At 40.5% G+C, this 14,562-nt stretch overlaps 1 protein-coding gene across 7 annotated transcripts in view; it reads right to left on the reverse strand.

Annotated features, from left to right (window-relative positions):
• Window positions 1-9,192: 9,192 nt before the first annotated feature.
• The window catches only part of ABLIM2 (actin binding LIM protein family member 2), a 237,860-nt gene continuing 232,490 nt past the window's right edge, over window positions 9,193-14,562 (reverse strand). For all 7 annotated transcript variants that reach the window (XM_050947634.1, XM_050947636.1, XM_050947633.1 and 4 more), the window contains one exon: window positions 9,193-10,399. In XM_050947634.1, the coding sequence (XP_050803591.1) occupies window positions 10,286-10,399 (114 nt within the window). In that variant the 3' untranslated portion in view covers window positions 9,193-10,285. The remainder of the gene's footprint in view (window positions 10,400-14,562) is intronic.

The following is a 14,562-nucleotide window of genomic DNA, read 5'->3' on the forward strand; positions in this document are numbered from 1 at the left end:
TAGGGACCTGGTTCCTGTCTGGGGCTGCTAGGTGCTACTGAATACAAATCAATAATAGGGAAAGACAGAGGTGCTCATTCTCCCTGTCTTGCCCATGCCAAGATGGGAGGTGAGACAACAAGATCTACAGTATCCTGGAGACAAAGAGTGCTGAGGACCTCCAGCCTCTTCCTGGAGATAAGCATACGGGTGTGTGTCAGGGTTCCTTCCCCACTCTGAACTCTGGGATACAGTGGGAGCTGGATTACTTGCTTCATCTCTCCCTTTGTCTCTGGGGAGAACACCAAACTGAGCACCAAACAAAGCCTCTCCCCCCACCCCACCCCCCCATTTGAAAGTATCTTCTTTCCCCATTGGTCCTTCTGGTCAGGTGCCAACCAGGTTATCTGAACTTCTTAATGCTTTACAGGTAAGGTGGAATTTTATGCTACCCTTTGCTGTATATTTATGACAGTGTGGAAGTGGGAGACATCCTTTGTGAAGACAAACTTAGCTACAAATTACTCCTAGGGACGTGCCTTGCTTAAAGTTTGGAGACTCCAATGGTCTTTTTGTTGTTGTTCCAGTTTTTGGTTCACGCATATATGGTTTTAAAATATATTGCCAGAAAAAAATAGTTTGCTGGTTACAAACTTTTAAGCATTGCCTTTTCATGGCTGAGTGGCATTATGCATAACTTACGCAGCTCAGTTTTGTAGTCAATATTTATGGATGTTAACTCTTCACCCTTAATTTTTATTTGCTTACTACAAAAGTGGAACATATATCACCCTTAGATGAGTTACATTGATTTCTGAATCCCGCTTGTAGCAATTTTTATTTATCTTTTGGTAAGTTCTCTCTTTTCACATTATGAAAACTGATAACATTGCACTGGAGTGTCTTTATAAGGAGCATCTGCACTGACAGGGATCTCTCTTATTTCTCTTCTGTATCTCATTAAATATAAAATTGTTTGTGAGTCCAGGGGTCATCAATTCCTTCAATCAAATTTGTAATCCACTATGTTAACCCATTGTTGGCAAAAATATTGCTGGGGTGTGCCAATGCCATGTTTGACAGTTTTACATTTTAAAATGTGATTGGAGGTGAGGGCAGTCCAGTGTGGTACCTACAATATGGAATCACCCAGGCAGGTGGAGCAAGGTGGCTGGCTGTGCTCTCCCCAACCCTAGTCAGTTGTGAGGGAAAATAGGGCAGAAGCAGGGACATCTGCATCTTAGGCCCGTGAGTTTGCAGCCAATTCCTATGGAGGTTCATAGCTAGGCTTGGTCATGCGGCAAATCTGAGTTGACATGGCAAGAGGGGCATGCTCTGGGACCAGCTGGGTACACTCTTCATACACCTGGGTAAAAATGATTTGGATTTTGTTAGGGGGTGGACTTCATAGAGGGCATAGAGATTTAGGGCACAGCATGAACCTTTCCCTGGAGATAACTGTCTGCTGGTTCGAAATGCTGCAGAGAAAGGTATTGTGGGGAGCTGCCAGACCTTCTCAGATTGACAAGGCTAAAGGATGTGTAAAGCACCTGGATGGGGAGGACTGGTATTCACACACACACACTCACCTTAACTGATGTGAGAGTAAGGGGTCTAGTAGAGCAGGACATGTTAGAAAATATCAAAGAAAGTACGCTCAAGTGGTTGGGACATGCACACCGTAAGGAAGATGGGAGACATACTGAGCAAACATTGAATTGGATACCTAAGGAAGGAAAGAGAAAGTGAGGAAGGCCAGGGAAGAACTAGCAGAAGACCATGTCATGATTTTGAAGTCTGGAGTCCTGGGCATGCTCCCCAGATTGAGGAACTTCAGAGAGACCTAAGTAAGCTAGGTGAATGGATAACATGGGCAAATAAAATTCAGTGTCAGTAAATGCAAAGTAATGAGCATAGGTGGGAAAAAATTAAATTACTTTAACCTTACAGTGTTCTAAATTAACTGTATCAACTCAAGAAAAGACCTAGGCATTATTGTAGACAGCTCAGTGAAGACCTCTGCTCATAGGCAGCTGCTCTCAAAAAAACAAACAAGATGTTAAAAACAACAAGGAGTCTGGTGACACCTTGAAGACTAATGGATTTATTTGGGCATAAGCTTTCATGGGTAAAAACCCCACTTCTTCAGATGCATGCATGCAGGCTCCATGCATCTGAAGAAGTGGGTTTTTTACCCACGAAAGCTTATGTCCAAATAAATCTGTTAGTCTTTAAGGTGCCACTGGACTCCTTGTTGTGTTTGTGGATACAGACTAAGACAGCTACCCCCTGATACTTGACACCAAACAAGATGTTAGATTCATAAGGAATGGGATGGCAAATAATATGGAGAATAACATACCTTTATTAATTTGCAGCCCTATATGGAATATTGTGTACAGTATTGGTTACCTCATCTCAAAAAGGAGATTGCAGAATTAGTGAGGGTTCAGAGAAGCGTGATGAGAATGAACATGGGCATAAAAAACCCTCTCATATAAAAGATTGAAAATTGGGACTGTTTACTTTGGAAAGGAGGTGAACGAAAGGGGACATGATACAAGAATATAGAATAATAAATGGTATAGGAAAAGGTAGATCAGGAAGTTCTTTTCTCCCTGTTTGTATCACAAGAACAAGGGGAAAGTCCATAAAATTAAAAGGTTAGATATTTTAGAAGTGATACAAGGAAATGCCTTTTTCCACATAGCATGTGATTAAACTGTGGAATTAATTGCCACAGGAAGTCATTGTGGCCAAGATCTTAACAAGATACAAAAATTAATTGGATATTTATATGGATATCCTGGTATCCAGACATCATAATTAATTATTTTGTGGAAGGGATATTAAACCTCATGTTTTAGGGCTTAAGCCAATCTCTAACTGTTAGCGATCAGGATGAGACATATGTGGGGGGTAGGTTACATTATATCTGTCTACTGTGGGGTTCTTATACATTCTTCTGGAGCATCTGAGGCTGACAGTATTGGAGACAGATACTGGAATAGATGGACCTTCAGTCTGATCCCATCTGGGCATAGCTATATTTCCAAAGTAGGTGCTGCACAACCTATTTAACAGTAAAAAACAAACCAACCAATTCACACCCCACCCAAAGAACAACCAAAAAACCTACGAAAAGTAATAAATAGCCATCATCATAATATTCAAGGTATCTAAAACTCACTGAGCAATAGGAGGGAAAGATAATAAATATGAGACCAAACTCTGTCAAAGTGAAAACACTTTGACAGAAACTAACAGTTTTCTGAGGGTTTGGTTTTGTTTTTAAGAGAAAAATGGGCTGATGTAAGGTGGAAATGAGATGCACATCCTAAGGCCAGTCACAGCAAAGGTGCCAGCACCTGACAACATAGAGCTTGCTGGTATTCCAAGGTAGTAAGAGAGTGGAGATATTTGTCAGGATGAGATTCAAGAAGGAGGTGTCTAGAGTAGCCAGGCTTGTGCCAGCGAGGGCAGGGGTTCTCCACCAGGTATGTGGGCAGTGGAATCATAACCCTGACAGGTAGTATGGAAAAGGAAGAGAAACTCTTCATTATGGGCTAAAAAAATAGCAGTGCCAACTTAAAACTTTATTAAATAAATAAATAAATAATAATAAAGCAGCAATCTGCCACTTGCTGCTCAGAACTGTATTAAAAGGGAAGTAAAATTGTCATGGCCTGCCCCTCTCTGGGCACACAAGTTGTTTTTAACATTGGTGTCTCTGGGTCATTAGTGCAGCCCTTTTCCCCTCCCAGGGTCCTCGCAGGACACTTGCCTGTAAATACAGGGCAATCCTAGCTGCTTTTACTAACTCTATTTTGAGGGCCTTGCAGATCTGTTCAAACCACATCTTTTGACTATGCCTCTGACTTCTGGGTTTGAAAAACCACTGACATTTGATTGAATCGGATTAAACAAAACAATAGCTGTCAGTAACCTGTCTACTACTTACTCCAGGAGGGGAAAGCTTAATCTTATAAGGACCAAGCACTGCTTCCCTTCCTGATCACAGTCTAATTTCCCCGACGCCTTCTGTGATCCTGCTTCCTCTTTCCTCAGGAACCAACCACCCATTCTTCAAATTCAACCCCTTCCAAGTTCCAGGTGGGCAGTCTGGGTGCAGGAGTCTGAGCCTGTGTGTCTCTGTGCACTCAGTGGTGTGTGTTCTTTTCAGTTTTCATACCACACATACTCCGCCATGCAATCCATGTAACAACATTTATCCTATAACATCTCATATCATACAATTTTAACATTGTTCCTTTTCCACAAAAATCAGTCCTTGTGGTCACAAGGAAATATATTTCTATCGAGTGGCCTGCAGCGCAAACCACTTATCGACTATGGCTTTCCATGGACAGAGCATAGTCAAAAGTGATGCCAACGTTCTTAACCTGACTCACTGCCTAAGACAGAATCTCCCTCAACAAGCAAAGACATAGCAGAGAAGCAAGTCTCTTCACATCAACAATCTCTACCCAACAGCAGGGTATAGCACCAGGCCATCCAGCTGGTATCGTCATCCAAGTATTTCTCTACGGCGGGAACTGGGCTTGTGGTGCCACAGGGAAAAAGACACTTGACTTGTGTATCATCAACATAAAATGCAACAGAGTCCTGTGGCACCTTATAGACTAACAGATGTATATACAATGTATATAATACATCAGTTGTATATAATACATCTATTAGTCTATAAAGTGCCACAAGACTCTTTGTTGCTTTTTACAGATCCAGACTAACACGGCTACCCCTCGATGCTTGTCAACATAAAATGATACCCGACCCTGTGTTTTGAACTGATCTCACCAAGATGTTTCATATACATGTTGAACAACATGAAAGAGAACAGCTCCACATGTCTGTGACAGCACACAGTTGCAAATCATCAATTGATTCATATGACAGATCACAACTGTCCCTCAGTTGCCCAATTTGCAATTCTGCAACAAAACTGGATGCTGCTCTAACAGCAGCTGAAGAACTTTATGACCATCTCTGACAAATGCCACCTCAACTCCAAAAGAAGGCTGGGACATAGATTGTCACAGGTATCCAAATCCACCGAGACCTGAACAGCAACTGCCTTTCCAGCCACTCTCCCACAAATGTAGTGGTTGCAGACTACATTCCAGTTTCAAGAGGGGCTTCTTCAGAAAGTAAGTCAAACCAAGGCAAGGGAGCACAGTGCCTGTCAGGAAGCAGTGGATCTTACAATCAAAAGGCCCAGAGAGACAGCCCTGGAGCTGATCTATCTTATCTGCAAATAATATAACATATCCTGCTGGTGATCTGCTGAAGGAACTAAGAGAGAGAAGCAGTCTGGCTTGATCAGACTGTGCGCTCACTACCTGAAAGAGCTCCGCTGCACAGTTCCTCAGCATTTCATGTCACTGAGGAGAAATCACATCTTTTGGCATCAGTCATATCTTCTGTGAACACTCACCTGAAATCCTTGTACAGAAGGTGATCAGGTGTATGCTACGTAGATTCCCCCAACTGTCTCCTTCCCAATCTGCACCTCAGCTGCTTCGGCTCTCAGAAATCTAAATAACAGTGGACTCCAGGCAGAAGAAACAGCCAGTGCACAACAAGGAATCAGGGAAAAGACACCTCTCTCCTCTGATAATGGCAATCAGGGAGCTGAAAGATTTCCTGTATTGAAGGGGAACGCAGATCAGCCCCAGATCTAGTGGGTATTAATTTGTCACAAGATTCATCTCAAAAGCCAGGATGATGAAATAAACTGGCTTCAGCTTTGCTGTGTATGGGGGGATAACTGAAATGCATAAGGTGATGGCCGAACCACGCAACAGGGGAGACCCAACTGTTTGAGATACCCAAATCGGATCCAAAGACAAAACATGGAATCTCTGAGGTTGCAAAACCACAGAGAATTCATTGCTGCTATGAAGACATATATTGGCATAACTGACGTCTGTAGGCACAGAAAAATAGCCCATGGGAAAACAAGAGATAGCAGCATTGAGAGTTTTATAAACTGTGAAGAGCACTGTCTAAAGCAGTGGTTCTCAAACTTTTGTACTGGTGACCACTTTCATGTAGCAAGCCTCTGAGTGCGACCCCTCCTAATGAATTAAAAACACTTTTTTTATATATTTAACACCATAATAAATGCTGGAGGCAAAGCAAGGTTTGGGGAGGAGGCTGACAGCTCATGACTCCCCAGGTAATAACCTCATGACCCCAAGGGGTCCCAACCCCCAGTTTGAGAACCCCTGGCCTACAGAATGACAGATTTCTGACAAAAGTCAGGTTTGTAACAGCCATTTCTGGACCGCAATACTAGATGGAAAATCCTGGCAAAAATTTATGTAATTACCCTATAACACACTTGTGACATGTTATGTAGATTTCCCCCCATAATTTTCCATTTTGTAGTGCTATTTAGGATTGGCAGTTGGAACACTACAGACCTAGGAGAATACTGATTATTCACATTTACTAGATGTTTTAGGATACTGCATGTAAAATAAATGGATAAAACTATAATCTCAAAGATAGAGAAAAATAAGTTTTAGAAATTAAGAGGTCAGATTATAGATTAGATCTACAGTGCAATGGAAGATGTGATTTACAGCTTGTGGTAAGCTCTATGGTAGCTTTAATCTAGCTAGCTTGCTAAAAATAGCGGTGAAGATGCTGGTGCTGCTGTAGGTGGTCAGACCTAGTGATGGTCAGGAACCAGAAGTCAAAGATGGAGACAAAGTCAGGAGTCAAACCAATGGTCAGAGCTGGAGTCAGCAGCCAGGGCATAGAAACAGGGAATCTGGAACAAGGCAGGAGGGCCGGAACAGGACATGACAGGAAGTGCTTACTTTGTAATGAAAGAGGTGCTGTGGCTCAAACAATTAGGTGACGGGCTCTAGCAATTTTTTTACTTTTATAACTGATGCAACAAGCCCAAAGGTGCCAGGGCTATGAACTGCTAAGATGAGAGGAGCCACTGATGACAGGACAGGAAGGCAGGAATCAGGAACAAGGCAGTGCTCAAGAGTCAGGTGGAAATCATAAAATCATAGAATATCAAGGTTGGAAGGGACCTCAGGAGGTCATCTAGTACAACCCCCTGCTCAAAGCAGGACCAATTCCCAACTAAATCATCCCAGCCAGGGCTTTGTCAAGCCTGACCTTAAAAATCTCTAAGGAAGGAGGTTCCACCACCACCCTAGGTAACCCATTACAGTGCTTCAGCACCCTCCTAGTGAAAAAGTTTTTCCTAATATCCAACCTAAACCTTCCTCACTGCAACTTGAGACCATTGATACTGGCTGAAAACTATACATGGAGCCATTGATCACTATCTGTTGAGCCCGATGAACTAGCCAGCTTTCTATCCACCTTATAGTCCATTCATCCTGCCCATACTTCTTTAACTTGCTGGCAAGAATATTGTGGGAGACCATATAAAAAACTTTGCTAAAGTCAAGGAATAACACGTCCACCACTTTCCCCATATCCACAGAGCCAGTTATCTCATCATAGAAGGCAATTAGGTTAGTTAGGCATGACTTGCCCTTGGTGAATCCATGCTGACTGTTCCTGATCACTTTCCTCTCCTCTAAGTGCTTCAAAATTGATTCCTTGAGGACCTGCTCAAGGCAGGGTCCAATGTAGAAGCCAGCAAGAAATTCACCTGGTTGCTCAGATAACTTTGCTGTGCCTCCATCTGGCTTAACAGTAAGTCTGAGCCAATCAGAGAGGCCAGATGTCTCCTCCAAGTTGGGTGTTGCCTATGGCAAACTAGGGTCCACCAGCTGGTGGTACCAGGGAGCTGCCAGATGGTGGCTGTGGTCTAAGAACTGCCTGAGGGCCACGGACCCAGGTTTGAGACCCATGATACATCATAGGCATGGACTGCAGTGCAGGCTAGCAATGCAAATACATATCCAGGGGGACCGGATCAGCTTGTACAGCCTGTACCAACACATCTCTACTGCTGTTTTAATGACGTAGCTAGATTAAAGCATGGGTATGTTTACATAACCTGCAAATCATACCTCTGATTGCAAGGTAGACATAGCTTCATCACAATAAGTCTGGTTTAACAGTTCGGTCAGTGTAAAATGGCCTTATTGTGAACGAGTCAGAGGCTCATTAGAAACTGAGTGATTAACCAATATGGTACGCAAAACATATTTACTAACATACATGTGCAGGGTAGCTGTGTAATGAAAGTGTAAAAAAATGCCTGTGAAGGCAGTATATTTAAAGACTTACAGTATCACTATAGGTGAAATTCACACCAGTATAGATGGTCTGCAGGGGCCCAGGCACTACACGGGCCCAGGCACTACACAAGTGCCACTTAACCCTTATTTTGAGGATTTGTGCAAAGGGACTGGGTGGGCATTCTGAACAGGAGTGAATTTCACCCAATGGGTGGAGATACAAGTCTATAGCTTCAACTGACTTCAGCAGGAAAAACTACTGAAGAATTCAGTTCTGTGTTAAATATGATGGGGAATCCTCTCTACTCAATGTGTGAACATAACTCCCTGTAAGTTTAATGAGAGTTACATATCAGTATCAAGGGATGAACAGACCTATAGCAACATTACAATTTGAAATTATATACATTAAAATGATTAGCACATGTATCAAGCTAAGTCCTCCTTTTTAATGATTTTTCTAGACATACGTATTATCACACAAAACATTTAGGTCATGAGAAAATATTTATTTCCAACAGCATGAATTTTGAATGTTAATTGAAAGAAGGCATGTTCAACACTACAATTTCCCCATCACTGGACCAGCTGAACTAGTGTGAAGCAGTGCATATATTAAAGTTACTTTAAGGAAATGCAAAAAGACAGAGTGATGTAGAAAATGGGTACAAACACTCAAGACAGTTAAAATGCAGAACGCTGACAATGGCTGAAAAATGTACTTTTCTTTAAATGCTCTTTTAGTATCACATAAAACTAGCAACTCATTTTAAAAACATTCTTTATCAGCAACTGTATTTTTGACCATATGAAATTATTAAATTTAATACTGTCTTTCAGCTGGAAGAGGTCTTAATAACTAATGCTCATATCAAACACATAGATTTCGTTAACTTTACTTGTTATTTAAAATAAAGTTTCAAGGTGCTTCACCAATAATACATAGGTTTTTGGTTTGATTTGTACAGAAACATGCAAATATTAATGAACAAGGGCTTTTATAATAGATATATTTGGTTACCATTTGATAATTATTGATAGAGCACATCAAGCTTTTTTCATTGTTATTTTTTTGTTACGTTTTATGCTGAACGCTACTATTCCACAGCTATCAAATTGCCACCATAGCTCTTCAGGCTTAAAAAGTAAAGCCAAAGAGTAGAGGAAATAAGTATGCCTTTATGCTTTAACATATATTTACAAAACAATATTATTTTATACGTAGCTATAGAAAGAGAGATTTACGATTTCATGGTATTTGTATCAGCACGAAATGTAAAAAATCCCCCCAAAATTAGGAAAACACAAGTAACTGGCACTTTACACCCTTGAACCAGTTTTGTATAAGGCTTTAGTTTTCCTGATGCATGGGACATAAACTTTTCTTAGTAGGTCTCTTTATATGCTTTAGTCATTATAACTGTGATTTGTCACAATATATTTTGTAATAAAATAAAATCTCTCTGTGTCATAATTGAAGATAAGTAGTTACCATTTAGATGTATGTGATCTTTTAGAGAGTAGCTTCCATCTAAAGTGTAAGAACTATATTTAAGGTGCTTTGATAGTTTTGCTTTCATTCCTAAAAAGTACCACACAAAAACAGTTGCAGCTTGCTGAAATGCTTTTCTTTGGCCTTTCCCACATTTTTTAAAAAAACAGCCTAATATCCCCCACCCCATCCCCCACCGTAGGAGAACTTTATGTTCATTAGTCATGTGATATCTAAAAGTTTCATCATTATTGTAGAACTTATTGAAACAAAATGTTAGGTGGATTTCTTTTGTCACAGCTACATTTCTTTCTCTTCCCTCTTAAAATCTCCTTTTGCATCAAGCAATAACCACAAGCAACAATTAATTTAAAGCTAGATTTTTGTATGTTGTAAACTGGCTAGGACCAGGGCAGAACCAGCCAGTCATGCAATGTCAGCGAATTACCTCTATACCAGTGCACTGCCATTTAATCTCTTCCTTTGCTTCCCTCCCACATACACTAACACAATGAAGCTGGACAATGGTTCAACAGTAACTGCATATGATAGTTCTGGCAAGACAATTTTTGTTTTGATGAAGCACATTTTTTTTTTTTCTGTCTGAGCGAGGTTAGAAAAGCAGGGCCTTTTTCTTTAGGTCATTCCGCTTCCAAAGTGCCAGACGATCAAATTCTTCTATGTTCATTTTGAAGACTTCCTGGAACTCTTCAGGGGACAAGTGCCTCTTGGAAAAGAAAATACAAAGATACAGTAAGTGCTTTCAAAAAGAAGGAGTATTTCTCCCTTTCCTGCACTATGAAACAATGCACTGGGATTTCCATTTGAATTCCCAAACTCAATCTGTAAAAGACTGCATCAAAATCAAATAAACTAAGATCTCTTGGGAAATGAAATTGACAACAGTTAGAAAAAAAAATACAAAAAGAAAACTTTTCCAATAAAATTCCCACGGAGTAGAAGCCAGGGTCTTTGGGAAAGAGATATAGTTATTTCTACATATAACTAGATTACAGAACATACTGAGACCTATTTAAGACAATCTGGGAATTGAAAGAGATTGTTATCAATTTAATTTCAGATCTGGATTTCCCCCCCTTGATCTATAATAAATCTAACAGACACCATCATAGTTCACTAATAGTAGCCTTGTAACGAACGAGAGACCATGCTGCTAAGCTCTTACATGCAAAATGTATTTCTACATGGGGCTAGAGTCATATCACAATGAGATGTTGGATAAGGCTGATCTGAGTGACACGAACTGTGCATTTATTTGATGTTTCCAGTTTACGCAGCATAAACAGATACAGAGCAAAAAAGAGAAAATTACAAAACTAATACTGCCAATAGGACTAACATAAGGGACCTCTGCAATAATGTTATGCTTAATACCTAGTTATTATATTTACAGAAAAGTCTGCAAAGAATAAAGGTATACAGTATTTTGGACTCAATTCTTTACAAATATTAATTAAGGCAAGGCAGAGATTATACCATCTAAAATTGATATAATCCACAATTACCAATTTTGGGTGCCCAATTGAGACCCAATTTTCACCAACGCAGAGCTCTCACGACTCCTACTGAAATTACTGCAAGCTGAGAGCGTGCAGCACATTGAAAATCAGCTGCGCACTGCCTCAAGTGCTCCCCAAAACAAAGGTTTACAAACTCAAAGTCCACTTCTGGAAATGTTGGCCTGGTTAACTTCACAGCCCCCTGGACTGGTGTTCCTCAACCCCAGCTACTCTGCATTGTGTGGCTGGGAAAAAGGGAGCAAGGGAACATCCCCTCTCCATTGCCTGTTATTGCTATTATCAGTAGTAATAATCACTATAACACCTAGGAGCTTCAGTCACGGACCATGACCCCATTGTGCTATGCGCTGTACAAACACAGAACAAGAAGATGGTCCCCAAAGAGCTTCCAATCTAAGTATAAGACAAGAGACAACAGAAGGATACAGATGGGGAATACAAGGAAACAATGAGACAATACTGGTCAGCATGACTCCGCTGTAGCCCCCATTTTGGATACCCATGCCCCTCAGCCCAGCATTATTCCCCCCTCCCCCACTGGAGCACCATCTCCTATAATTCAGGATCACCAAGTCCCCCCACCACAGCAATGTCAGGCCCCTCCCTTCATGAACACGAGCTCCTACCCCAGGCTCCTCCCTAGCAGCAGCAGCGGCGATTATAATCCTGTCTGCAGCTCTGGAAAAACTTGCTCCCAAAAAGATGTCATCAAACTGGAGAGACTTCAGATAAAAGTAACAAAACTGATCATGGGGCTGAAGAATTTGATTTATGAGGAAAGATTAAAAGACCTAACAATGTATCAGCTTGGCCAAATGGTGACTAAGGGGCGTATGATAAATGTCTACAAGTGTTTGAAGGGTCTAAATACCAAGGGAAAAGACCCGCTGAGAGAGGTTATGGCAATTATTCATATTTTTCTCAGTACATATGATTTTAATTTTGTTGGACTTTACCTATAGCTGAGAACTAAATGTTCTTCACTAATGAAGTTGGGGAGAACAAGTCCCAAAGAAATCTAGGAGTGAATTTTCTCTCTCATCAGCTGTTCGAACATTAATTATCTTAAATGAAATTCTCTGGCATCAATAGCCAAACCAAAGAAAGGGAATTGAAAATTTATGTATGAGGGGGAGTGAGAATGTAAACTTGTATGTGTGTATTTTGTAAGGCTATGATCTGACTTTGAAGTCCTTGAAGGAATGGCTCAGTGAAAAGCAAGTTAAAAATTCCAATCTTGTTTTGCGCAACTCAGCCACCAGTAAAGAAACGCAGGCTGGTTTTGTCAGAACTGCAGTATTTTAGTCATTTTCAATTGTATCATAAAATACTACTTAACGGTATCATTTTTATTCCACGTACACACTCACAATCTTTTATTAATCTAAACCCCAGAGTTGTGTGATCACTGATATTACATCTTATGTCACTGGTACTGTCTCCTGCAGTGTGGCCCAGGGAGTGAAAAATGACATTTTTGTGCACTTGCAGCACGTTTGGTGCTGTACAGAATACAGAGGGAGACCACCTCTCCTTCCCAAAGTGATAATCTAAGGGCCACGCTGACATCAACATGGTAAGAACCAGTATAAGGATTAGAAAACTAAATTCAACTTGTGCGGCTTCCTTCAGATTGTTCTTGGTGTGGGTTGCCTTCTCTTGAAAGGCAAGGAGGAAAAGCCCACTAAAATATGCAGATTCCCTGAGATCTAGGGGGAAATTGTGCAGATCTCAGGGCATCCATGGAGGGCAGAGATGGTTGTACAGATTCCTCTGCATCACTTCCTGACCTTTCTTCTCCACCTTCTGAGTCAGAGCATGCACCCTTACCACAAAAGTACACATGTTTTTCTAACAGCATAGGCCTGTGAGACTAAGGGCCTGATTCTCCACACTGGCATTCTCCCACTATAACTCTACTGATTTCAGTGGGATTACAGCAGTGTAAACAACTGATTGCTTGGAGCTACCATTGCTCTTAACCTCACCTACTCTCTATATTAACATTATTCTAGAGTATAGTAATTTATGGTACCTAAAAAAAAAAAGGGTCGCCAAAATATTGCTATCATAATTTAGTAACTCCCATTAACACACACACACAGAATTAGAACACAAGAGTTTATTATCTAGAATTACAGTAAACACCAACCACATTTGGAAACTGTATCATTAATTAAAAGTTGTGCTAAATCTCTTTAAAGCAAAGAGGAAGGCAAGCATTACAATGTGAAATCCTCATTTTCCAAGATACAGGCTCATTAAAGCGAGTATTTCAGATACGGGCTCATTACATTGCCTGCCAGAAGAAGGGTAATTAATTGAACAGTCAAACAGTCATACATAATGTTTTAAATGATGCTTTTCTCTGCAAATTAATGAGGCTTGTCTCTGTTTTTCTGTGGCCTGTTTAAAAAAAACACAAAGCAGTTTAAATAGATTTATAATGTTTATTCCGTTCAGTTAACTTTGTTTTCTTTGAGAAGAATTGTGCTTGTAATGAAATCCAGAGATCTTAAAAACAAATGGTTAGCAACATCACATTAATGTGAATAAGTTATGGTAAGGGAAGGCTGCAATTAACCTACAGCCATATTGCCTCAAGCTGTGGTCATGTCAGCTTGCACAAGCTAAGCAGGCTTATGCTGTGTCAGTAATTAGCTGGGAGATCTCAAGGGAAAAGGTGCTAGAAATTCAGTAGGTGTTATACATCCTTGTCAGTCAATAGAGAATCAACGATCCAATGTAATGCAAAGTACTGCATGGCTGGAGAGGATGAATTTAAGAAGAGAAAAACCAAGGTCCTGTTCACTTCTTGTCATCAAAAATATTCTATTTCTGTTAACTCCCATGTCCTGAGCAAATTAGAACTAGGCTTTATATTATGTCAACCTGAATTCATACTGTGCTTCCAGTTGGACGTGCTTGTTCTAAAATATTATATATATTTATATAGTATGGTGTTAAACAGTTGCTTTGTTTCATTTCAGTGAGGACCACAGTGATTATATCACCTGCACTCTGCCCATTAATCCTTCTCTTCCAGGACTGCTATTGACATTCCCAAACCTCTGAGCAACAGAATCTGGGAATAAGAGTTTCAGAATCTGGCCCTGTGCTAGCATCCAGCTCCCAATATAGAAAATTGTCAGAAAAATCTGGGACAGACTGTCAGCCCCTCATGAACATGGGACAGCAGATAGTCACACATGTAGACTGCTTCATTTCAGCTCTCCAACGTGAGTAAGATGCTACTCTGTCCTGGTAGGTGATCATTCATTTCTGAATGTAAAGATAATAAAACTTTCACCATTCTAAATATCTCACTAATAAAAGGAATTTGGGTTAA

This window comes from Gopherus flavomarginatus, chromosome 3, assembly GCF_025201925.1.
Source record: "Gopherus flavomarginatus isolate rGopFla2 chromosome 3, rGopFla2.mat.asm, whole genome shotgun sequence".
Classification (NCBI taxonomy): domain Eukaryota; kingdom Metazoa; phylum Chordata; order Testudines; family Testudinidae; genus Gopherus; species Gopherus flavomarginatus.